This window comes from Pocillopora damicornis, chromosome 1 (assembly GCF_964200805.1).
Source record: "Pocillopora damicornis chromosome 1, jaPocDami1.2, whole genome shotgun sequence".
In the NCBI taxonomy this organism is placed as follows: Eukaryota; Metazoa; Cnidaria; class Anthozoa; order Scleractinia; family Pocilloporidae; genus Pocillopora; species Pocillopora damicornis.
The window spans coordinates 14,225,044-14,251,208 of NC_142670.1; the positions used below are offsets into that span (position 1 = coordinate 14,225,044).

The window sequence follows — 26,165 nt, forward strand, 5'->3', positions numbered from 1 at the left end:
ATTGTTGAGTTATTAAAACTGCTGACTGCTCGTCAAGTTGGACGCCGTGGACAATTAAAACATATTTCTCTTTTAAATTATTCTTCTTTGTACCCGAAAGCAAACGTTATACTTATCTCATTGCTTTTACAAAAAAAAATTCATTAAAAAAATGGGTTACGTAAGTTCCACGGTCTGCTGATCCATAGTTTGGTAACACCCATGAATATGCAAAAATTCTTACTAGATTTTGGAGGCCAATCCCACAATATTCAAATTGTGCAGGAGTTTTATTTGAGCGATCAGACTTGATAACTGATTAATTTGCTTAACGAAATATCGTCCCTTTCGAATTGTTGCAAGCTAGAGCGAAACATTTTTTTTTCATTGTTTTATAGTTTAGTTGCACTCCGAATGGCCCGTTTAAAGATTCTGTCCGAAAGACGTTCTCGAGGGTCCATCGTATCCTTAAAAGTGCTTCCCTCGTGTAGCAAGTTTTGTTCAGCTGGTTGGTAAATTGCACAGATGCGGCATTTTATTTAAATTTCTCCGTCTGCTCCCTAAGGAAGAAAATAAAAATCATATGTCGATGTTGAAGGGCATGTAGCAAACAAATATAATGCATCAGCACCGTCTGGCTCGAAATCTAATAAACTTTTCCATTGTTTTAAATGTTCTAATTGAGATAACAATCAGTTTATTTGCTCATTTCTCTTTTACAGTCATCCTTCATGTGTTGATGGATTTGCCAGGAACAGGTTGGGCAGTGCTAATTCCAATTTTAACATGTATGCCCCTGAATTTATGAACGGGGAAAAAAAGATACTATCAGACTGATCATGCTAATAATTAGATATAGACTTCCTATTACAATTACGTCGGATTCTGATTTAACACGTAAGTTGGAAAGAGTCAACGAGTAACAGTGCTACTACCCTGATCTCCCTAATTTTCCAAGTTTTAAAACCTAGCCTAATTCTAATTTTGCCTTAGTGAGGTAGAGGGTTTTAATGCCTATCGTTTGTTATTGAAATTAATTGTATAAAAAATTTAAAAATTTTTTCATGTTTAGCGTGAGTATATCGAGTTATGGATGCACTTGGGAAGTTTGCAGAGCACGAAAAATGCGTAAGAGTAGCTCGAGGCGCAGCCGAGAGCAACTCTAGCTTCTTAAGTGCTCTCCAAACTTCTCGCGTGCATCCATAACTCGATATATACACAGCTAAAAGCATGAGCAAATTCTTTCATAACAGAGCGACAACAAGGATATGCGCGAAGAAGCATTTTGTTGTGATAGAGTGCAAATTTCTCACAACGTACAAAAAAAGTAAACAAACGTCCCTGTTGGCTGGTTAAAAACACGCCACATTTCATACTTTGGTTTGAGCGGAAACATTTGATCCAGTTAACCGATAACTGTGAATGAGAAGCTCAAAATTTACGGAGAAAATCAAAGCCAAATGAACTCAAATGTCACGAAAAAATGTTTTAAAAGTCAAAGACCCGAAATTATCAAGGGTTTTGATTGTTCGAAATAATGTTACGCTGCCGTGCAAAGTGCAAAAAACAACAATGAAAACGGAAATTTTTACCTTTAAATGTTGTTAATGACCAATTGGTGATTTTTTGTTCCCAGCGAATGTCTTTCGGCCAAAATTTGCTGCAGCTGGTCTTCCGACAAAATTGCGAAACGTGCAACTTGCGAGTTTTTTTCGGCTTTATTTTTGTTGCTTGTTGGATCAGGATCTAAAAGGTCGATGCCGATAGAAAAATTGGGAAGTTCTTAACTGGTTTCATCTATGTTTCAAAGAGAAGGAAAACTGCACTGCAGCTTAACAGGACGGAAACTCTGAAGCCAGGTTTAAAAAAAATGCTCACGTCATCTTATTTACGCACGGGCGTGCCACGTAAATGAAGATTTTGTTCATAGCAGCTCAATAGGACTTCTATAGGGCAAGCACGCGCGCTATGTTATAATACTTTCTCGTCTCCATCATCAGCATTATTGTCATCATTAGTACACATTTATTCATTAGTATACCTTTGTTTTTTGCTTGTAGGGTGCCAAGCAATTTGTTTCAAAAACTCCTCTTACATATTTTCGAAAACCGGAAGATATTGGGACAACCACAAGTGTGTCTGCACTTATCAGAAAGGTTATTTAGTCTCCATCGAAACTGAAGAAGAATGGCAGTTTATCAGTCAGGAGATTCAAAAGCGTAGTACTTGGAATACTAGGGCGTGGCATATCGGTTTAGAGAACAAAAGCGGGGTTTGGACTTGGCTGAGTGGAAAGCAACTGAGTATTTCGAAATGGCGAGATTCTGAGCCAGGTGATAACGACAAATGGGCGGAAATATTTAAGAATGGAGGCCTCTATAATGGTATCTCTCAAGGTGATGAAAAAAATGCCTACATTTGCGAGATGCCCGGAGGTAAGATCACATTCCAATCATAAGTATATTATGTGTTGATACATTGCAGTCTTGCACTTGTGTAATGAAATTTGCCCTTGCTTCTTAGAATTAAAATATTGTTCACAGAATATACTAAGCTTACCTAACTTGTACGTGTGAGCGATGAATGAACTTTTAAACGCGTGTTAGTTGCTGGACATAATGCCCATGATGAAAGTTTCCGGGAAACATGTTTCCAAAAAAATGATCATTCTCATTTTTACATCGCCTGCCGCTGACAAGACAGCGATCGAAATTGTACATTTCGTAACTTTTGTCGAGTGCCCTACGATTGGGATAATTTAGCCAACGGAATTTTACGTTGCCGCAAGTTACCAGGCGTGTTCACTGAGGTCAGTGAGTATATGCATGTTGTTTTCAACATAAAAATCGAAGTATTTCTATTTTTTAGTGCGTGGGTGAGTGGTGGGGGTGTGCGTTTGTGTGTTTCTTGTACGAGTCAGAGATAAATATGTTATTCACTGGGTAAGACTGTGCCCAAGGTCTTGAGCATCGGTACCTAAGACAGAGTGCACAGTTTTTCCCAATACGGATAGAACTAGGTTAGTGAATAACAGTTTGTTTTTCCTTAAACTCAACGAATTGTTTTCAAAAAGAACCTGGTGATTTAGCGCTATAATTCCGGTAAGATCCTCCATGAACTGAACAATTTTTGGCCGAGTAAATAGTATTTGAAACAGAATGAGTTAATAATCTAGATTTAAGGGAGGCCTCACCTAATTATTTTCAGTTGTGTAGTAAAAGAGATGAGTTAAAACGCATCCAAACAAACTTTGAAACATTTTTTACCAGTATCTGTCACATTCTGACACCTGTCAATTAGAGATTGCGTAAGAAAAAAAGTGCATGCTCGCTTTAAAACAAAAACGACAATAACCACTGTGCTAGTTTGGCATATAAACCTAAATGGAGAGTTATTGCAAATAAATTTAAATCTTTGTTTTGAATTTGAGGGAATTTACTCTTTTGTTTGGCACAATCGCATGTGTAACTGTGCTCTTTCTCCAAAAGGATAATTTTAATGCAGCTTTTAGTGTTGAATTCCTTCGTTTTCTGTTGTGAAATTTACAGTACCAGTGTCCAACTTGAGCAGAGTTGCAAAGACTTACAGAAAGCGTATTTGAAGTACAGAAGATTTCGTTCACTGTTCTTCAAGGAACAAATTGTTTAAGAGAGTTCAGACATATAATGAATGAAATTTCCATTGATTATTTCAATTTTAAACAAATACTTCACGTTTTAACTTTCTGAGTTACTTCTAGTGACGGTTTAGTTTAATTACAAACGGTTTTTAGGCCGCACGTCAACCCATTTAATGACATATTTGTTACCAAAATTCATTTCAAAACCATTTTTTTTGCAGGCAAACAAAGCGATTTGAGAGAGAGAGAAAGAGAGGATTAATAATTTCTTAATCGGCTTAATTTTCTTTGAAATGATTTGCGTAAAAATACTGCCCAGCCGGCAAAACGAAATGAATTTACGAAAGTTGGCAACAAAGCTAGAGATATAGCTGGCGGCTCGCTCAAGCAGTACCGTACTCGTGGGCAGAGTTGGGAAAATACGGACCGCATAAATAATCAATAATATTGCAGGATTCGTTACCATGCCCTCTGAGAAAAACAAATGATAAATAGAGTTCTTTTGAGAAAGATTGTCGGAAAAAAAGCGTTTCAAAAGTGCAAACGATAACCCGAAATGTATTGTGGGTAGCTTTCAGGTCCTGTCAAGGATTGACCTCAGGATTTCAGGGAAATCTAAGAAAATGTCTTTTTAAGGACGAGGCATCATGGGTTTGATGAACCTATTTTATGTGCAAGACTGACTTTAAATTCTAAACTGCTGAAAAACAAAAACAAGAACTAGCCAACCTTAATTAATTTATCTTTACTTTTTAAGTCCATATTGATTGCCGTTACCCAGATAATCTTTTGAGATTGTCCCGTGCACTTTAAAATTTAAATTTCTGCTCTTTTTCCGAAAAATTTTCCCGTAACAACTGTATACGGTTAACTGCGTATCTCCGGTTGTACATCTATGAGAACTTACACACATTTAATTTCACGTTTTTTTAAGTCTGTTCAGATGGGGGAGAAAGAATAGGGGGCGGGGTGGGGAGGGAGGTGTCAGCTCAACGAGGAATTAATTTATTACTCAAAAACACAACTACCAAAATTAAATGAACTCATAAATAATCTTATGTGAAGTGAAGTTAACTGATTCAGAAAAGGTCAGAGATTGCGGACGCCGTAGTGAAAAAAAGATTTATTCTATTAATTGACACTGATCAAACATAATCTTAAAAGAATAGGAATCAAATAGAGAGGAAGTAACGTTTCCTATCTTATTTAGTTTACTCCTTTATTGTGAATGTGATTATTATCTTTTTATGTCATCATAATTATCATAATCATCAGTTTATTTGTCATCATTAGTTTATTTGTCATCATTATGATAATTATTATTTTTGTTGTCATCTTTATCATTTTGTAGAATGCCCGAATATAACTTTTAACAACTCTTGGTACATAATTTCGGTATATGGAAGGTCCTGGAACTCGAACAGAATCATCTGCCAAAGCCAAGGAGGGGACCTAATTTCCATCGAAACCGAAGAAGAATGGAATTTCATCAATAACGAGATTCAAAGGCGAAATACTAAAAAAGGCTATAACGATAGCTGGAGTATTGGTTTGAGAAAAAAGGCCGGGAATTGGACCTGGGTGAGTGGAAGACCGCTGACTTTTTGCACATGGGGAAAATGGAAGCCAAGTGGTGAACACGATGCAGCTATCATGTGCAAGCGGTCCATTAGTGGCGAACAGGGCGTGTTTGGTAGTGTTAATCGTACAAGTCGACGGAACGCTTATATTTGTGAGATTACCAATGGTAAGTTATTTGTGTTATTTTTATCAACGTAAAAAAGAGGCCTCACCAAAACGTTCTTTGCTGACGCAAATACGAGTTGATATTTTTCGCACTCTATGTCCTCCAAACGAAAAGCCGTGAGCGTAGCTACCGTTAATCCGTTAATCCATTTGATCATAAGCTGACAAACGACAACTACGCTCGAGGGATTATTTCCTGCTAACCAATACCCGAAGTATCAGGCCTTTCCCAAAGCCAGTTGGCACCACGGCAAGTAGATCCTTTCCAGAACCAGTGTAGAACTGATTACTTCATTCTATTTCGATTTTAATGCGCGAGACATACTACATTCCAGAAGACACTTAAGTGCCTCCTCGAAAGCGGAATCGAAACTGACAACTTTCTCATTTACAAAATTTGCCATCTTTCGCATTTTCCCGCAAGAGCAACATGTTCAAATGACACATTTGGCTTGTGATTCAAGCTTGTGGAGCTTAACCACACCAATCAGGAACTCCTGTCGTGGGCGAGCGGGGTTTTTCAAAATAACAATGTCATCGGACAGGCGTAATCTCCACTCCCCTACCTCCCCCCCCCCCCGCTTATTATTGACCATCGACCATCCATATCTTAAGCGCGAAGATCTAGAAAGCTCCCGCGTGTTTTCCAAGGTTCACTTACAAGCATTGGCAGTTACTGCTCTGATTTCTTTTCTTTAACTCTACTTTTTTTTTAAATCTGCCTGCGCCACCTAAGCACTACGGGGCTTTTGATAATTTCAACGATTTGAATTAAGCTTTTTTCAATTGCAAAAGTTAGGGTTGCGCTTTTACCAGATGCGACCCCTTCCTTGAATAGCAAAAATTGCGAGAGTGTTCCGGCTAAAAAAAAAAACCGTTGTTTTACAAAAACAAAATAATAACGCTAGAAGTCTTTTTCCAGCGAGACGATCAAGGTTAAACCAAAAAATTAAAAAAGTAACAGACTCCTGAAAAGGGTCAGTAAATTTATTGGAGACAGTTTAAGATAAAGTAAGAAATGAAAACGTCATATTCAGTGGTTTAACAATAAATACATGCGGATATTTTGCGATTTGAGTGGCATTTTCTAAGCGTAAGGGCGAGTTGAAATTACAAAAAGTGGGCAAAATGTGTACTCGTATTATATGTTAAACGAGTAATTCAGAAATGTATTATTGCATTATTATTTTATTCACTAGTATTTTCGAGAAACATGCTACAGCCCTATCAGAGCATCGATCATACAAGACGTGTGCGAAAAACGAAATTAATGCAAAGGAAACATTAAGAGTGTTGTGCATAACCAATAAAAAATCGAGTGGATTTAAGAGTTTTGATCGTTGATAACAGCCATTTTGTTACTCCGCTTTCAGTCCATATTTTTGTCTTTACAGTATAATACTAAGGCTTTTTTTCATATGATGCGGTCTTGATTAACAATTTACTTTAAAGATTCATCAATATCTACGGAAACTCCGTCGCCTTCATCATCACTCCGAATAGTACTTGCAACCACGCCATCGCCATCGCCGTCGCCGTCACCATTGCCATCGCCGTCGCCGTCACTATCGCCCTCGCCGTCGCAGTCGCCGTCGCAGTCGCCGTCACTATCGCCGTCGCCGTCGCCGTCGTCGTCGCCGTCCAAGTCACCATCGCCGTCGTCATCGCCACTTCGGCAGCTGGTATGTTTTCTAAATAGCCATTTACCATTTTTTATGCACGTCGCTTTTCAGGATGTTCTCTGTTTACAAATGTGGCAGACATTGATTTTTATTCCAGATAAAGGAGTATGTTTCAAAATTTGGCGGAATTAATATTACCAGAAGGAATTCCGTACAGGTATGTAGTTTACAACTTAAAAGTTTATAATTTAAAGGCTTTAAGCCACATGAGGTGAAAACTTTGAGGCCTAAAAACTAATTCAGGCGCATGAAAGAATACTTTAGCCAATAAATATCGTGGAAATCATTTGGGGCCTCCTGCTAGACTTTTTCCGCATTCTTAACATGAATTGTACATATGAGACTGGCTGGTTAATGACCTGGAAAAATTTTATGTAATTGTAGGAGGCAGTAGCTGTGTTTGAAGATTTCACTATAAAAATCAAGAACGTCACAAAAGACAAGGCGCGCACAGTAGAGGTTAAAACACTTAGAATGTCCATCTTGGAGGTGGCAGAGGCCGTCGAAAAATTTGCTCTTAATTATGGCAAGCGACACTTGAGTGGAAAGAGGTCTTTGGAAAGGATCGTTTTCCCAAAAATAGGTGAGTTTGTGGCCTTCAATCCTGTTTAGATTTGAAGTCTAGTCCTCTGTTACTTACTGACTTGCTGACTGACCCACTGAATTGTCTAATTTACTACAGCTAGATGATGTAAGAACTCATTTATAAACCCAATTTTTTAGAAACGTTACTGTTGAATGTCATAGATACATCTGTTCTTTAATTTGCTTGATACTTTGATTATTCGCGGTGTAGAAGGAAATTCAACGTATTTTTGAACAGTTAACAACACGAAAGAATCGGAATCCTTCAAATTGTGAAATCCTTCTTCTGGCTCTGTTTATTGAAACTTTTCTTAGATGATAAATTTATGAGTAACACTTTACTATCTAAAATTTTCAAATCTTACAAATACTTTCCGGTTGCATCACTTAATACACTCAGCTCAAAATTGGCCTATCGTCTGCGATGCACATAAATGCAAGATTCTTAACCGTACTCATAGAAACTCCCTAATGAATTCTACAGTTCCCGACGAAACGGCTCGAGGAACCAATTGAGTTTTCACTATTTTAGTCCGTACAGTATTACTCACTTTTTCATCAGTTTTACCCTAAAAAACCTTGTAAAATGGTTGAAATCGTCGAATAGTCGTTGAAGGGCAAATAAGGTACAAACAATACAGGTCCATCTAATAAGATTGTGAAATATTTGTGTATACCGCAAAACGGACGTTTGTGTAGATGTGTTATTGTAAATTTCACCGTAACTGCTTTCATTTGTCTTTTTTTTTTCCGATAGTTTTGGTCATTCAAAAAGCCTATCGCAAGAATGCAAGTGGCTTCCACTTTGAGGAACAACAATGGCGAGCGAGAATCGATATCCCTTCTTCAAATTTTGAGGAAAATAGTTCGTATCAACGATTGTGGTAACTTCACAACTTTTAGTATTACCTTGGTTTCTCCAATAGAAATTTCTGTATTGAAACAAAGCCTCATATGAAGGCGCCTTCTTAGTTTACATGGTCTATCTTCTTTAATCATTCGCCTGCTAAAAATTCACATACCTCAGAGGCTGATAAAACTTTCAATTTTGTGTCTTTTATGTTGTTGTTTGATAACTTCTTTTGTTGATTCTTGGGGGTTTTAAAGGATCAATGGTGGTTGCGTGTGTGTACAAGGATCTGCATGACCTACTCCTGACAGATCAAGTCATAAGGAGTGAAACAGACCACCAAAGGTGCTGTTATTTTCGTCTTACTCCATGTCGTTTACCCCCAAAAACACATAACACGGAAACACATAAGATCTAAGTTTAACTAAACTGAACTGAGAAACTTTCCAAAAACCCTAATTAAGGTTGGAAGCTTCCCTGTTTGTCTCTGACCATTTCATCTTCATGAAAAATTGGCTTGAATCTACCAGAAGTATGTAATATTGCTTCCTCGATTCTGGTCCATTTTCAAATACAATTTCTTCATAGGTATATCAACTCCAGGATAATGGCCGTAACTATGGACCCCAAGCCGGAGAAATTAGAAGAAAATGTCATCTTAAAGTTAAAAAACCTAAAGGTAACGTGAAAATTAGTTGCTGTGTGTTGTTTTGATTTATTCTGACAAGATAAAACGCATTTTCAGGTCTTGACAGCAGAGAAGCGCTGTATGTTTTGGAGTGGCCTCAGCAAAAGGTAAAAATACTACAATATATTATTGTATAGTATTTATTCTTTCTAAAATTAAATCAATTATGGAGGAGAATGAATGAACTTTCGCGCAGATTAACACTTTCCTAGAAAGCAACATGTTGCTTTTTTTAGAGAGAGGAAGTCTGATTGAAATGTCCTCGCAACTAAGAAAATCTTAGCGCAAAATTGTCAAACATCACCTCTTCCCCAAACAATGAATAATTTTGTGCCCTTTGTTAACTTTACATTTTTTTTTTATGTCTGACAGCTTTTCAGAGGAAGGATGCCATGTAGTTACATCAAAAAGCAACTCAGAAGAAACGGTTTGCAGTTGCAATCATTTGACGCATTTTGCCGTCTTAATGGACTACGCTGGTAGCACAAGGTATCCAGTCACCTCGCCACCAAGCAGACTCGCCACCAGCGAACTCGTCACCAAGGAACGATCTCGCCACCAACGTACTCGCCACCAAGCGAAGTCTTCTCGCCACCAACCACCAATAAAGAGATTAGTCGAGGACAGTAGGATGTTCGGCTGATAAGTCTGTACTCAAACTTTATAAACGTATGTTGTCGAAAGCACGTTCGAAACCGATAAGTTTGTTCGCTTGTCTGTACTCAAACTTTATAAACGTATGTTGTCGAAAGCACGTTCGAAACTGATAAGTTTGTTCGCTTGTCTGTACTCAAACTTTATAAACATATGTTGTCGAAAGCACGTTCGAAACCGATAAGTTTAGTTTTAATACAACTGCTATCGAGTTTCATTTCATCACTTATTTCTTCCCATGAAGTTTCATTTTCTCTCAAGTAAGTTTTTATTCCTCGCATCGAGTTTTGCAATTTCTCCTCGCTTACGTGCAAAAGACAAACACGATACGTTTCGATGTCAATGAAGGTCATAATTTAAATACAGACAAGCGCACAAACGTATCGGCTGATTTGAATTGTGCTCGTTCGAACATCCTACTCTCCTCGACTACTTTATTTTAGTTTATCTCTTTATTGGTGGTTGGTGGCGAGAAGACTTCGCTTGGTGGCGAGTACGTTGGTGGCGAGATCGTTCCTTGGTGGCGAGTTCGCTGGTGGCGAGTCTGCTTGGTGGCGAGGTGACCGGTAACCCTTGCTGTCTTCAATGGGTTACCGGTCACCTCGCCACCAAGCAGACTCGCCACCAGCGAACTCGCCATCAAGGAACGATCTCGCCACCAACGTACTCGCCACCAAGCGAAGTCTTCTCGCCACCAACCACCAATAAAGAGATAAACTAGAATAAAGTAGTCGAGGAGAGTAGGATGTTCGGACGAGCACAATTCAAATCAGCCGATACGTTTGTGCGCTTGTCTGTATTTAAATTATGACCTTCATTGACATCGAAACGTATCGTGTTTGTCTTTTGCACGTAAGCGAGGAGAAATTGCAAAACTCGATGCGAGGAATAAAAACTTACTTGAGAGAAAATGAAACTTCATGGGAAGAAATAAGTGATGAAATGAAACTCGATAGCAGTTGTATTAAAACTAAACTTATCGGTTTCGAACGTGCTTTCGACAACATATGTTTATAAAGTTTGAGTACAGACAAGCGAACAAACTTATCAGTTTCGAACGTGCTTTCGACAACATACGTTTATAAAGTTTGAGTACAGACAAGCGAACAAACTTATCGGTTTCGAACGTGCTTTCGACAACATACGTTTATAAAGTTTGAGTACAGACTTATCAGCCGAACATCCTACTGTCCTCGACTAATCTCTTTATTGGTGGTTGGTGGCGAGAAGACTTCGCTTGGTGGCGAGTACGTTGGTGGCGAGATTGTTCCTTGGTGGCGAGTTCGCTGGTGGCGAGTCTGCTTGGTGGCGAGGTGACTGGATACCCTTCAATGAGTTGCTGTTGTTGCTTTTGTCTCATTCATCCTTTTTTCTTTTTACTTTTATTTCACTAGAGATGTTCGTCAACCTCTCTCCCAAATTCGGCTGAGTGTTTCTATGTCCCTTGGAGTTGGACAGATCATCTTCCTCGCCGGAATAAGCGCCACAGAACACAAAGTCAGTGGCCTCTCCTTCTATCCATAGAATGAATTTACTCTTTGCACCGTAGATATCTTGTCGAAAGGAGCACGTTAAGAATTATACGAAAACTCTTTCTTTCCACAGGCTGCCTGTGTTTCAGTAGCAGCTCTGGTGCAGTATTTCTTGATGGTCGCTTTCTGTTGGATGCTGATCGAGGCAATTTATCTCTACTTCTTCGTTGTGAAAGTTTACAACATTAACACCAAGATGTACATGTATCACGTCATATCGTGGGGTAAGTTGATTATTTTACAACATGCACTGGTAACTGTAACCATACATTTGGATCGCCAAATCTGGTGTTGTGATTCAGCGAAGTGTTTCGATTTCCTTCTTTTCTTTGTGGGTAGGTCTTCCAATGATCATGGTGGCCATTTCACTTGGCATCGCTGCTGGGAAAGAAGGGTTACAAAGCTATACGAGTGATAAATAGTGAGGAAAAAAATAACGGTTTATTCTCGCTTTTCTTCTTTTAATTCATTTCATTGCATTCTTCTTTTTTATGTTTGTATATGGTTTAGAATCGTTATCATTTCATTTGCTGAAAATTTGTGTTTCTTTCTTGTCTTTTACTTCTTTGAGTATAGTTGCTGGCTTTCCTCGACTAACAACCTTATCTGGATATTTGTCGCCTTTGTGGCCTTCATTGAAATTGTGAGTTTATGATTAGTGTTGGTGATCCATGCGTCCCCACACAATATTTAACTATTTACTCACAATAAACTTTGGACGTAGCCGCTGTGTTCGGGGATGCTGGTCAATTTTAACCTGGTGATGGCCTTCAATAACGAGGAAAACCTGTTGAGACAATGTCTTTACAGGCATAAGATAGCTTAATATGTTCTCCAACTTTTACTACATAGTATGGAAAGGAAAAACTTATCCCACTTCCTTGTTAATGCTTGTCATAGTTTCACATTGATATATCAAGATATGATTCTAGCGCAAAAATAACTCATAAAGCAATATTGCAAAAGGGGAAAGGAGCAGAAAGAGGTGGAGATATTGAATTTATATTATTTAACATGAGGTTCACTCAGCGTAGTTCATTTAGTGTGGACACTTTTTTTCGCGATTTCTTTAGCTCTTTGGTAAAGGATCTAAGCTCATAATCTAGGTTCCCCGGTTGGAAGTTCTATTCCCTGTAGAAGACTCTGTACCCAACCCTTGTTACCAGACTGGTGACGTTTTTTGCGAGAAAGGATCTGTTCTTACCTTGGCGATTCAACTACCATTTCCTAATACCTAATTTATTTCTATTGTATTCTTCAGCTCAATATGTTGATATTCGTACGAGTCATAAAGGTGATGACCAATTTGGTGCAGCCAACAGCGGAAGACAACCATTTTCAGCAAATACGGTAAGATTCCCAACGTAAAACTAAAACAAACTAGTAAAAGAGATTGCTTTTGAGGCATATTCGCCCAACTTCCCCATTCTTTAACCCAATGTCTAACGATGAAAATTAATTGTCAAAGGAAACTAAAGAAATGTTTTTTTTCGACTCCTAGACTTGGCATCAAAGCATGCGTGGTGATGATTCCCCTGCTGGGTGTCACATGGCTATTTGGTCTACTTTCGCCTGTACATAAAGCTTTCGCTTACATCTTCACCATACTCAACTCTACTCAGGTCAGTGTTCGATGGTAACTCTCAAAAGTCATTCAGTCCCTATTATTATTTTACTTAGGGTCAGGCTAACCGTGAGAGACACCATTACATTGGTCAGTTGATATTTATTAGAATTCTGAGAAAAAAAAGCTGTTAACTATGCAACAGATTCTTCTCCATTTATGAGATATGCAATTTTCCCTCCTTCTTGGAAATCTTAATAGAAACTTGACTAGTGTATTTGAATGTTGTGAAAAGTAATGAACCTTAAATCATGTTTATGCTGCATGGTCTCCTGATTTTCGCTTTACATGGTATGCGAGACACTCAGGTAAGAAAAAACATTAGACTGATTCTACACCAACTGCATCTCATCAAGTCTTAGTGTTTCGATAAAATATCCGAGTGCTAAGAACCATATTCCTTGTTGCTCGTCTATCTGCAGATCAGAGAGCGATTTGAAACAAAGATGAACATCGTTTTTCCATTCCACAATTCCACAAGGAAGAGCCCACACGTCAATCCAAGTGAGGTTGGAAATGTATGGGCAGTTGAATTGCAGTCTAGAGCTGAATTTAAATCGAAATCGCCTTAACTTAAATAACTGGATAAATAACAGTCAATTACTTAGTACAATCAGCTATTAGTCGGTTGCGATCGGTCTGAGTTACAATCTGCAGACAAAAAGAAGTCATTCTCTTCATTATTGTTGAAGCACTCAACTACTTGTAATTGTAACCTATCTTCTTTATGATTATTAGTTTATTTTCTAGGCGATCATATATTTGCAGGCAAGATTCATCGAAATAAACCAATCTATAGATTTAAATTTGTAATGGCTTAGTATCTTTATGACTGTCCTTCGAATAAGACCACAGAAATCTAGAATGCCTAGTCATGCCGACATTCATACCAAGGAACTTCTCGAGAATTTTACTAGGTTACGTAGTTATGATGTAACACTACCAATCTAGTTGTGTTGTAAGCTTCCAGAGTTTTGAGGAATTATTTGTACATTAGGACTCAGTGCAGCAGTAGTACTTGTTGTTGTCGGGAGTGACTGACTTTTCCGAAAGCTATACTGAGAGAGAGCTACTATGGAAGATTGTGAATTTCGACGAACTTTGAGGACAACCATGAGATTGTGTCAGGGGTGAGCTAATAAATTGTGGTGGGCTTCACTTTGTTTTGGGATTATTACTCTACCTCCTTTAAGAGACGTTCCTTGCTAAGAATATCACAAGTTGTTCAATAAATTATTTGGGTTTGTTGATAGATAATGCTCTTTCTGTAGGTTAAATCGTATTGTAACAAATCATACTAATAGTCTTAGCAGCTAGCGCTGACATTCAATGTTGTTGCTTAATGAATAAGTAGATGAATATGTAAATATTTGAATAAATAAACAACTAGTTTTGAAAGAACTGAAAAAACCCCTTATGACTGGATCTTTTGTGGATCAGTTATATTTACCCATTTTTTTCGGAATCCTAAGAAAGGAGTATCGTTTTGAATCGAAAACACATGGATTAATTAGGACTTAAATTCAGGCAATTTTAGCCAGAAATGGCATAAACAAAGAGATTATAAACTATTCGGCAGACGTCATTAAACAACGATTAAAGAACTTTTACACAGAGTATGCAATTTAAAGGAAAAAGCATAGCGATAGAAATGCAGAATATTTCCATGGGCCTGATTTTCAAATATCACTACAGCGGAGACGTAGCATCGAAGAAAAATTTCAAGAAGTAAGGGAAGGAGTCGATTTTGTGGATGTGCCAACAGTTAAGGACAGTCAAGGTTACGTCATACCTATTTACAAATAAACATGAATGACGAAGCGTACGATTAAGACGGAAGATGTTTTAAAAAAAAAGAATTATTCTGGAATATAAAAGTACATTTTTCTCTACAGCGCTCAAATGCGATAAGTTAAAGCGCTTCAGGCTTCGATTGACTAAATACATTGCAGCTAGGATAAGGGAATATTCCAGAATAAATAATCAATTATTTCATGGTCGTGGAGAGATATTAGGAGATTAGAATGTCTCGCCCACAGAGCGCATCACTACGACCTAGGAACGTCTCGCACTGAGAGCTTTTGACTCCACCGCTCCTTCTAAAATGTTGGAATTCGAACATTTGGACACAAAAGAGGTGGTCTGACGCTTTTGCAGGGGAGAGTTGTTTTGGAGGCTGACACAGGACGAAATTGCAAGAATCCGTAAACGGAAACGTGGCAGAAACATGTTAAACCGTTCCGGAAACACGACGGATAACCTGTGTTTCTGTTACCAGTTTCGTGACGTTTTCTCGCGTTTCCGTTGCTGCGTAGACAACGGAACCGGACCACTTTTACGTAAACATAACGGAAACATGGAGTTGCATGTTTCCGCCACGTTTCCGTTTACGGATTCTTGCAATTTCGTCCTGTGTGAACACTAAGCCGTTAGCCTCTGTTGGTTTTCTGATCAGTTAACGATCAACCTGGTGTAAACTCACATCGAACTTATGATCTAAGAAAACCGAGAAGAAATCCTTCGACTCAGAGTTTGCCGATACATGTTAATTAATACATGCGCGAGTTAGTTCATCAAAGATCAAGGCATACGAAGTAATTAGACGCACCAAATGAAACGCACAGCATGTCATATGGGAGATGAATAGATAATAATCATTTCTATTTATGCATACGAACTGATGGCATATTAGCTTTAGCTGGCGGTTGATAAAGGAGAAGTTTGTTTAAGACAATTTTATTTAGTAGAGCTCAGAAAGAAATAATCATTCTTACTATCAATTATTTTTTTAGCCGCTGCTCTGCAAAACTTGAACTATAAAAAGTATTTTAATGCTGTGAAAATTTTCGATTGTATTAAGAAAAATAATGCTCCACATCTGGTGCAAGTTGCTTTTTGTCTATTGGTCCGTGTATGACAGAAAAAAAAATGGAGACTAACACCATGAACATGTGATCAGAGATCATGATTTGCATTAAAATCTAACTCGTACGAAAGGCTTTTTATGAGGATGCCGCAAATTCAAAACTCCCAAGCGAGGTGAATCAAATTTAAGTGTAACGATAGCTCTTAAGAGTAACCTTTGCATATCTTAGGCACGATGAAGTGGATGATAAATGGAACTGACTCCGGCAAAATTTTCAAAGCGCTTTCAATACATTGTGTGCTGGGTAAGTACGAAGCTAGTTATTCCTGTTTGTTCTGCTGTAGCTATTACACCGTCGAAATCGACTTGCAATTTATGAAATATTGATTTGGATTTTTAAACTGTTACGGTATTTTCCAAACCGCCAGAAAGATACAACTCGTACAACTCAACTACTTTATTGAGCAACGTAATAACTACGAAGCGATATCGACAACCAATACAATAACTATCTTTTTCACTTATCTACGGAGCGATATAAATGCTAATACAATCAGTATCCCTATAACTTAGAGCCCTTTACAAATAATATCACTTAAATCTCAGTGCACTACCGCACAACTCACAGTTCTCTTGAAAATCTTTAACAAACTGTCGACGTCCGTAATTCTTTCTCTCACGTAGCCTTCCACACGGCTTTTAATTCCAGTAAACAACTCTGTCCGGCTCTCGCTCCTCTAGGCTCTTCGCAACAGCAGTTATAGCTCACTAAAAGGCCTATTTCTTTAAGCTAGCGTGACTCCTTATATATCTTTCGGAAAAGTTCTAGAATGTTCTAGAGATCTGTAATATTGTTATTTTTAGAAACATTACACTATGATTACATCATAACAAAAATATGCTGAGTCACGGTTCTAGAAGGTTCTCCTTAAAGTTCTCGCTTAGTCATCATGACTAAATGTTCTAGAAACTTCTTCGTTCTATTTTTAATAATTATGTAACGCAACGCACTCTAAAAAAACATGGGCGCTCTCCATAACAAAACCAACGGAACTTTAATGATGAAACATACCAAACTCTACAGATGTCCTTTCTAAACTATTTGTTAATCATTAAAGCAAAACTTGGGGATCTTTGTATTATCACCATTATCATTATTATAATTTTCTATATATTCTTCGCTTTCCATACAATACCAAATAATTGAAAAAAAAATTACCCGGAATGATACATTCGTATAAGTGTAAAGACAGGTATTGACAGCAACCTATAATAGTATCGTGCGCTTGATTTATTGCGAGATGAGGACGACTGAGTCCAATAAAGTCTGCAAATGTTTTTTTAATACTTGCGCGCTAGGTTAGTACCACCTTAATTACATCTCGACTTTCCATTTGCGAAACATTTATATCGATTTTGGAACTTCCTGTAAAACTCAGCCAAACCAATCCGAGAAAGAATGTCAGGTTGCGGTTATTTGGCGCTCTTAATTAAAACAAAACACACCAGACTCTAAAGATTTCCGCATTAAACTCTTAGTTTATAATTAGAGGAGGATCTCTTATAAATTGGATTCCTGAAGCCCTTCATACGGAGCAAAGTAATCAGAAAGCAAATAGCACAAACGAGACATTCATGCGGTGGTCATGTTGTTTCCGTCATGGTTGTCTATACAACAGCTATGGCAGCCATATTTAAGATAGTTCAATTGCTATCGTTTTATGCCACTATGACAAGATGTCAAAAGGGAAACACGTCTCCCCTTCAGATAGCTGCTGAACGTTCGATGTGCTTAGACAAGAGATCGAACTTAATCATAAGGGTGTACTTAAAATGGCATTAAGTTAAACAGATGCAAAATTTAACATTCGATCCGGGGTTTGGAAAAAAATGGTTGAATTGGTGTACTTTATCCTTTTTCATCGCAAGTTAAAACACCATTAGTATTCATGAACTTCGATATCTGATTTTCTGAACGAGCTGAGGGGTTAAAGTGACGTGCACTCACAGAAAAATATTCAAAACAACCCTTAAAATTAAACAATTTTTACGTATTAAAAATTATGGAATGGAACTCCTTTCAGCCTCATGGAGAACCTTTTTTGATTTAAGCTTAATTAAAAAATTCTGTCTTTGGCTTTTAATAAAGTCCTCTTATTAGTCATTTTTAATGGATCACCTCGAAATTCTAGATCTACGAGCATCACGGGCGATGATGTTACTTTACGCTTCGTGTTCCTCATTCCAGGAACATGTACAATGAATTCCAACCTAAAGGTTTACTGAGAGCCTTCGCGTTATTCAAATATCGCGGAACCCAAACCCTTTTTAGCTTTCAAATTATTGTTCAATTATTGACGCTCATGGTAGGTGACTGCTGAACGCTCGCCAAGTTGGACGTCATGGACAATCAAAACATATTTCTATTTTTAGTTATTTTTCTTTGTACCCGAAAGCAAACTCTATACTTATCTCCTTGCTCTTCTTTTATTAAAAAAAATTTAAAAAATTAAAAAAATTAAAAAAATATATATATATATACATATATATGTATATTATATAGGTTCGCGGTCTGTTGATCCATAGTTTAGTAGCACCTAAGAATATGGAAAAATCCTCTCAAAATTTTGGAGACCAACCCCTCTAGATTCAAATTGTACATAAGTTTTATTTGAGCGGTCAGATTTCTTACCCGGTAACAACTAATTTATTTGCTCAATTTCTCTTCTACAGTCATCCTTCATTTGTTGATGGATTTGCCAGGAACAGGTGAGGCAGTGTAATTCCAGTTCCAAAATTAATCCACCTTAAAATGAATGGGAAAAAAGATAATATCTGACTGATTACGCTGATAATTAGTCATAGACTTCCTGTTAGAATTACATCGGATTGTGATTTAATACGTAAGTTCGTAAGTTAGAGAGCAAAACAAAAAGTCCGCAAAGAATAACAGTGCTACTACCCAGATCTCCCCAATTTCCACCCAGTCTAGCCTAATTGTAATTTTTGCTTCATTGAGGTAGAGGGTTTTGATGCCCATCGTTTGTTTTTAAAATTAATTGTATGAAAATTACTTTCTCATGTCCATCATCAGCATTACTACATGACTGTACAAATATGAAAATCAGATATATGCACTGCGGTTGAAGAAAGGAATATAGAAGCGAACCTCGCAGTTATGAACACGACTTAAGTAGTTTTGAAAATAAGGCTTGAAAAAAAAATTCAGTTCCCAGTTGGCTTGTTAGCTTAGTTAGTAAAGCGCCGCACTGGTACCGCAGAGATCATAGAATAAAATCCCGTATATAACCGTTCATAGAGGATCGAGGATCGCTTCTATATTCGTATCATTATTATTGTTATCATCGGTATACATTTTTTCATTTATTTATTTATTCCTTTATTTGCTTCTCATAGAGTGCCAAGCAACCTGTTTCAAAAACTCGTCTTACATCTTTTCGAAAAAGGGAAGAGATTGGGATAGAAAAAGGGATATCTGCTCCAGTCAGGGAGGTGTTTTAGTCTCCATAGAAACATAGAAACTGAAGAAGAATGGCAGTTTATCAAGAGTGAGATTCAAAAACGTGGTACTTGGATTTCTGGTGCGCGGCACATTAGCTTAGAGAAGGAAGGCGGGGTTTGGACTTGGCTGAGTGGAGAACAACTGAAAATTTCAAAATGGCGAGATTCTCAGCCTGGTAGTAAGGACAAAAGGGCGGAAATATCTAAGAATGGAGGCCTCTTTAATGGTATCTCTACACTTAGTAGAAATGCCTACATTTGCGAGATGCCTGGAGGTAAGATCACATTCCAGCCATAAAGTGTATAATGAGCTGAGACATTACAGTCTGGCACTTGTGTCATGAAAATTGCTCTTGCTTTCTAGAAGTAAAACTATTGTTCACAGAATATACTCAGCTCACCTAAAAGGTACGTCTGAGCGATGAATGAATTTTAAAGCGCGTATTAGTGGTTCAACATAATGCCCATGAAAATTTCCGCAAAGCCTTCACGATTCTCAATACAAGTTGTTTGTCGGAGTTTTCTCGAATTAGGGTGGCTAAAACACCAGAAAATCCTTATCTCTGACAGACAGTGAGGTTCAAACTTTCCTAGAAGTAAACCAATATCCTAAAAGAAAAACCGAAAGTTATGTATTCAGTGGCTTTGGTGTTAGCATATCTCTTGCCCGAGAATAAAAATCGACAACTGAAAGATTTGTTACTAGCCGATTTTGGCCGTTTACCCGAAAGACTTTTTCTGTCGGTAAGGATGAAGGAGAATTTTGTAAATTGAAAATTACGACCATTGTTGTTTTTGTAATCACGATTCAACGCATTTTTCCATCTTAGGAGTTAGCGCCAACGCACTCCACGATTGTTATTCGGGCTTTGTCGGCTCATGTATTTTTATTCATAAATGTAGTCGGTTTTTTCTTCTCAGTAAAGGGCTCTTGTGTTTATACGGTAAACGAAATGATCGTGGTTGCTTGTAGATATGGAATTTCTCTTCTCGTATTCAACTTGACATCTCACTCGTTCGCAGCGCTCACTCGTGAGCTATCGAGTTAAACACTCGAAGAGAAATTCTATATCTACGCGCGCCCATGTATTATTCTCTATTTAAATGTACGTTTTGAAGTTGTGGGAATTTGCTCGTTTGTTTCGTGCAATCGCTCGTGTAACTCTGGTCTTTCATCAAAAGGGGGAGTTTTAGTGCAGATTTTTCTCGATGAATTCCTTCATTTTCTGTTGTGAAATTTACAGTACCAATGTTAGATTTGAACGGACTTGCAACGACTTACTGAAAGCGTATTTGAAGTATAGGACACTATACTGACTGTTGTTCAAGGAACAAATTGTTTAAGAGAATTCAGATACATAATAAATAAAATTTCCATTAATAATTTCAATTGTAAAGAAATACTTCATGCTTTAACTTTGTGAGTTACTTCCAGTGAAGGTTTAGGTTGATCACAAACGGTTTTTAGGCCGCGTGTCAACCCATTGAATGACTTATTTGCTACCAAAGTTGATTTCAAAACCAATATTTCGGCTGGCGACCAAAGCGATTTGAGGGAGAGAAATTGAGGATTAATAAGTTATTAATCGGCTTGATTTTCTTTTAAATTATTTGCCTAAAAATATTGCCCAGCCGGCAAAACGAAATATAATTATGCAAAGTGGCAACAAAATTAGGAATGTAGTCGGCGGCTCGCGCAAGCGATACCGTGCCCGTGGGCAGAGATAGGAAAATCTGGACCGCATTAATGACTAATAAGATTGCAGGATTCGTTACTGTGCCCACTGAGAAAAACAAAAAAATTATACAGTTCTTTCGAGAAAGGCTGTCGGGAAAAAGCGTGTCGGAAGTGCAAGCGATAACCCCGAAAAGTATTGCGGGTACCTTTTAGGTCATGGCTAGACTTGACCTCAGGATTTCAGGGAAAGCAAGGAAAATGTCAATTTAAGGACGAGGCATCACAGGTTTGATGAACCTATTTTACTTAAAAGACTCACTTTAAATTCTAAACTGCATGAAAACGAAAAAAAGAACGAGCTACCACTAATTAATTCATCTTTACTTTTTATTTGGTTTTTTCATCTTTCTATTTTATTTTGATTACCGTTACTCAGATAATCTTTTGAGATTGTCGCGTAGATTAAAATGTTTTCCTCTTTTTTCCGACAAAATCCCCAGTAACAACTGTGTACGGTTAACTGCGTATCTCCAATTGCATTTTTATGAGAACTTATATTCAAATTTAAATTACGTTTTTTCGAGTCTATTCAGGTGGGGGAGGAAGAATAGGGGGCTGGGAAGGGGGAGGGGTCAGCTCAACAAGAAACCAATTGATATTCAAAAACTTAACTACCAAAATTACATGAACTCACAGATAATCTTAGCTGCTGTGAAATTAACTAATTCAGAATTAATTCAAAATTAACTAATTCATGTTAGAAAAATGGGAATCAAATAGAGAATAAGTCACGTTTTCTGTCTCATTTATTTTCCTCCTTTGTTGTGAATGTGATTATATAATATTTTTATGTTATCGTCATTATTACAGTTATCACTTTGTTTATGATAATTATTATTTTTGTTTTCATCTTTATCATTTTGTAGAATGCCCAAATATAACTTTTAACAACTCTTGGTACATAATTTCGGTATCTGGATGGAACTGGAACTGGAACAGGTTCAGCTGTAAAAGCCAAGGAGGGGACCTAATTTCCATCGAAACCGAAGAAGAATGGAATTTCATCAATAACGAGATTCAAAGGCAAAATACTACGAACTATGACAAAATATGGAGTATTGGTTTAACACAAAAGGCCGGGAATTGGACCTGGGTGAATGGAAGACCGCTGACCATTTGCAAATGGGGACAAAGGGAGCCAAGTGGTCAACACGACGCAGCTTCCATGCGGTTCAGTAATGGTGAATGGGGTGTGTTTAGTAGTGTTAGTGGTACACGTTGGGGAGACCTGCACGCGTATATTTGTGAGATTTCCATGGGTAAGTTGTTTGTTTGGTTTTTTTTAATATTATTTTGAGTAAACTAAAAGGCATCAGAAGCGCCTAGGCGTAATAAAAACATACTTTGCGAACGTTTGTGATACTCACGACAGAATTTATCGAAACCCTCTGACAGCCAAGATCAAGTTTACCCTTACATTTGTCAATGAAATATGTTTGAAACAGTCTCAGAGAACGTTTTCATGACAAACATGTCTAGTTTTAAACCTTGAAAGTAGAGGAAAGGTACAGATGGTTCTGTTACTATCAGAATTGCGAGTAACAACAGTTATAAAACTTTCAGTTATCAGTTATTTTCAAAAAGTTAATTTATCGATTGAACAAAATGATGGTGAATATCAACTGCAAAGAATCATCAGTCCAATTGCTTTGTTAGATAATAACGCGTAATGATGTGAAGTGCGTTATCTTTTGTGAAGAGCTAGTAACTCATGTCGGTTAAGATACATGCCAATTATTGTTTTAAAAAAGTTATAAGACTCGCAAACTTAATTGTTCTTCGCATAAGGAATCAGTTTTATGTTCATTGTATTCTATTTTAACATCCGATCGTTTGAACTGTAAAGTTGTTTAAGCTAATTTCAATCCAATGCAAAATGTGCAAAATGTCTCCTTCGCAACTGTTGTTTGGTCTCTTCACACAACGCCCCCTATTCTCCGTAAGAGAGAATAGCGGGCGTTGCATTTGTGATATTCTTTCAGCAGATCCAGCTCCTGGACAAAACTCTTCGCAGGACTCTTACCAAGAGTACTTTGGACCACCTTGGGCACAACAAAATGGTAAGAAGAGTTGGTCTCTTTAATAATGTGAAATATGTCTCAAGGACAACAAATGACCCGTTCCCCGTTCTCAGAAAAGCAAAGCCATAACAAAATGATCACAAGGGGGGGCAAGCCGACAGACTAGCGGGTGCTCAGTGCAACGGTTAGCCTACAGGCGTCTTATTAAGGCGAGCTAACATTATAAGCTCGCGATCATTTATCCGATCGGCCATGTTTGATTTGGAGTTGGGCGAGAAGACGCTTTCCCAAAGGAGAATTTTGAAAAGTAAAAAACATCCTCTGATTAGTTGCGCGTCACTGCATTTCCGGAAATGAGCAGGTAACCAATCAAAATTAATTAAATTAAAAACTGGAATTACTGTTTTCCGACTAAAACAAACACACGTAGACACGATGAGTGAAACGATGCTGTTTTTTCAGCCAGGGAAGAAATAGCTTCGAAAAAACTTCCTCCTCGATCACAAATGTGAACTGATATTTGCAGCACTCTATATTTTTCAAACTACAATCCGTGATTATAGCTGCCGTTAATTGACGACTTTTCTCCTGTTTGATCGTAAACTATACTTTGAAGCATAAACAACAGCACCCGAAGGTTTACACGCCATAATTTGTTTGATGCAAATCGGCACACTCTGGTGAAACGTTGTGGCCACTATTTTCATCCAAAAAAAAAAAAAAAAGAGCGTCCTAAACGTCCTCTGCTGACGCAAATACGAGTTGATATTTTTCGCAATCTATGTCCTCCAAACGGCAAGTCGTGAGCGTAGCACCATCAATCCATTTGATCATAAACAATAAGTTAACGAAGCAGACAAACGACAACTATGCTCGAAGGTTTCTTTCATGCAAACCAATACCTGAAGTATCAGGCTTTTCCCAAAGCAAGTTGACAATACGGCTAATAGATCCTTTCCAGAACCAGTGTAGAAAGTACTTCTTTTTGTTCTGATTTTAATGCGCGAGACATATTAAATTCCGAAAGACACTTTAGTGCTTCCTCGAAAGCGGAATCAAAAGCCTACAGCTTTATCAATTACAGAGTTTGCATTCTTTCGCATATTCTGGCAAGAGCAAAATGTCCAAATGACGCATTTGGCTTGTGATTCACAGCTGGAGCTTAACTACACTAAACATGATCTCGATCCCCCTACCCCTACCCCTCTGATTATTGACCGTAGCCATCCATATCTTAGGCGTGAAGATCTAAAAAAGTTCCCACGTGTTTTCCAAGGTTCACTTACAAGCATTGACAGTAACCGCTATGATTTCTCTTGTTTGACTCGACTCTTTTTTTGAATTTGCCTGCCCCACCCAAGCATTGCGGTGTTTTTGATTCTTTCTACGATTAGAAATTAGGCTTTTTTTCAATTGTAAAATCGGCGTCGTGCTTTCCCCAAATTTTCCTGAATGTGTTCCGGTGAGAAAAAAAAAGGAAAAAAACCGTTGTGACACGAAAACTAAATAACACCAAACACGATGTTGCTATGTTCCACTAATTTCTTGTTTTGAAAGGCGAGACGAAACAAATGGACGAACTGACTCCTCAGGAGTCTCGGGTTTTTGCTTCTGTATTTCAAATTTAGAACTTCAGTAGAACTATTTCGACATATTTTCAGAATGTCTTATTTTATTCCAACTAGTTCTGCCTTTTAACGGCATTTTTGCTCGATAATTTAAATGTAAAGTATTTTACAAGAAGCCATTTAAATACAGCCCTCGAACTGTGAAGCGGCTTGACCGCGCGTTGTTTCCTTAGAAAGAAAACAAAGATATGTTTATCTTTAAGTTCTGTTCGCCTATGAATCTCGTTATGTATGTAATAAATAAGTTATTTGACTGTTAGTTCGCTCGTACAATTTTTTTTCACTCGTTGTGTGAAAATCGTACGCGCTCACCAATCGTCAAATAACCTATAAGTATGTAACCTTTAGGGATAAGCCACCATTCAAGCCATATGAAGTGAGAATGGTGAGGCTTAAAAAATAATCTAGTCTCCTAAAAGAGTTCTTTAGCCAATGAATACCCTGAACACCATTTGGGGCGTCCCGCTGGACTTTTTCCGCATCTTTGATATGAATTGTATATATGAGACTCGCTAATCAATGACGTGGAATTATTTTATGTAATTGTAGGAGGCGGTAGCTGTGTTTGAAGATTTCACCATAAAAATCAAGAACTTCACAAAAGACAAGGCCAGCATAGAAGAAGTTAAAACACTGAAAAAATCCATCTTTGAGGTGGCAGAGGCCGTCGAAAAATTTGCTCTTAATTATAGCAAGGGACACCAGAGTGGAATGAAGACTTCAAAAAGGATCGTTTCCCCAAAAATGGGTGAGATTTTAGCACTCAATCCCGTTTAGTTTCAACGCCTATTCCTTTGTCGCTTACTGACTCCCCGACTGACCGAATGAGTGGTCTAATTCCCTATAGCTAGATAATGTAAGAACTCAGTTATAAGCCCAACTTTTTAGAAACGTTATTGTTGGATGTCATCGATTCATCTGTTCCTTTACTTTGTTCGACACTTTGATTTATCGCGGTGGGGAAGGAAATTCAAGGTGTTCTTGAACAATCAACAAGAGAGAATCGGAATCCTTCAAATTGAGAAACCCTTCTTCTCACTCTGTTTATTGAAACTTTTCTTAAATAATAGATTGGTGAGTAACACTTTACCAACTGAAATTGACAAATCTAATAAATACTTTCCGTTTATTTTATATAGTACACTGGGCTCAAAATTGGCCTATCGTCTGCGATACATGTAAATGCAAGATTTTTAACCGTACATTTAAAAACTACTCAACGAAATCTATAGTTCTCCAAAGAGACGGTTCGAGGAACGAATTGAGTTTTGAAAATTTTATTCCGTCCACTGCTACTCACTTTTTCATCAGTTTTACATTGAAAAACGTTTTATAAATGGTTGAAATCGTCGAATAGTCGTTGAAGGGAAAAAAAGATACAAACAATACACGTCCATCCAACAAGATTGTGAAATATTTGTGTACATCGCA

At 37.7% G+C, this 26,165-nt stretch overlaps 3 protein-coding genes and 1 long non-coding RNA gene across 3 annotated transcripts in view; 3 read left to right on the forward strand and 1 right to left on the reverse strand.

Annotated features, from left to right (window-relative positions):
• Positions 1 to 26,165, forward strand: part of LOC149052185 (polycystin-1-like protein 2) — a 165,062-nt gene that overhangs the window by 86,249 nt on the left and 52,648 nt on the right. The window lies entirely within an intron of this gene.
• LOC149052191 (uncharacterized) overlaps positions 1 to 26,165 on the reverse strand; it is a 94,974-nt gene that overhangs the window by 12,456 nt on the left and 56,353 nt on the right.
• LOC149052193 (macrophage mannose receptor 1-like) lies at positions 394 to 7,213 on the forward strand. Its single transcript, XM_089200353.1, has 5 exons — positions 394 to 487; positions 2,040 to 2,414; positions 4,950 to 5,345; positions 6,797 to 7,026; positions 7,124 to 7,213. Exons 1-5 carry the CDS (start codon positions 394 to 396, stop codon positions 7,211 to 7,213), a joined length of 1,185 nt encoding a protein of 394 aa, XP_089056479.1.
• LOC149052194 (uncharacterized) lies at positions 7,013 to 9,149 on the forward strand. The gene is made up of 5 exons (XM_089200363.1): positions 7,013 to 7,183; positions 7,411 to 7,609; positions 8,369 to 8,476; positions 8,719 to 8,806; positions 9,050 to 9,149. Exons 2-5 carry the CDS (start codon positions 7,501 to 7,503, stop codon positions 9,147 to 9,149), a joined length of 405 nt encoding a protein of 134 aa, XP_089056489.1. The 5' UTR covers positions 7,013 to 7,183; positions 7,411 to 7,500.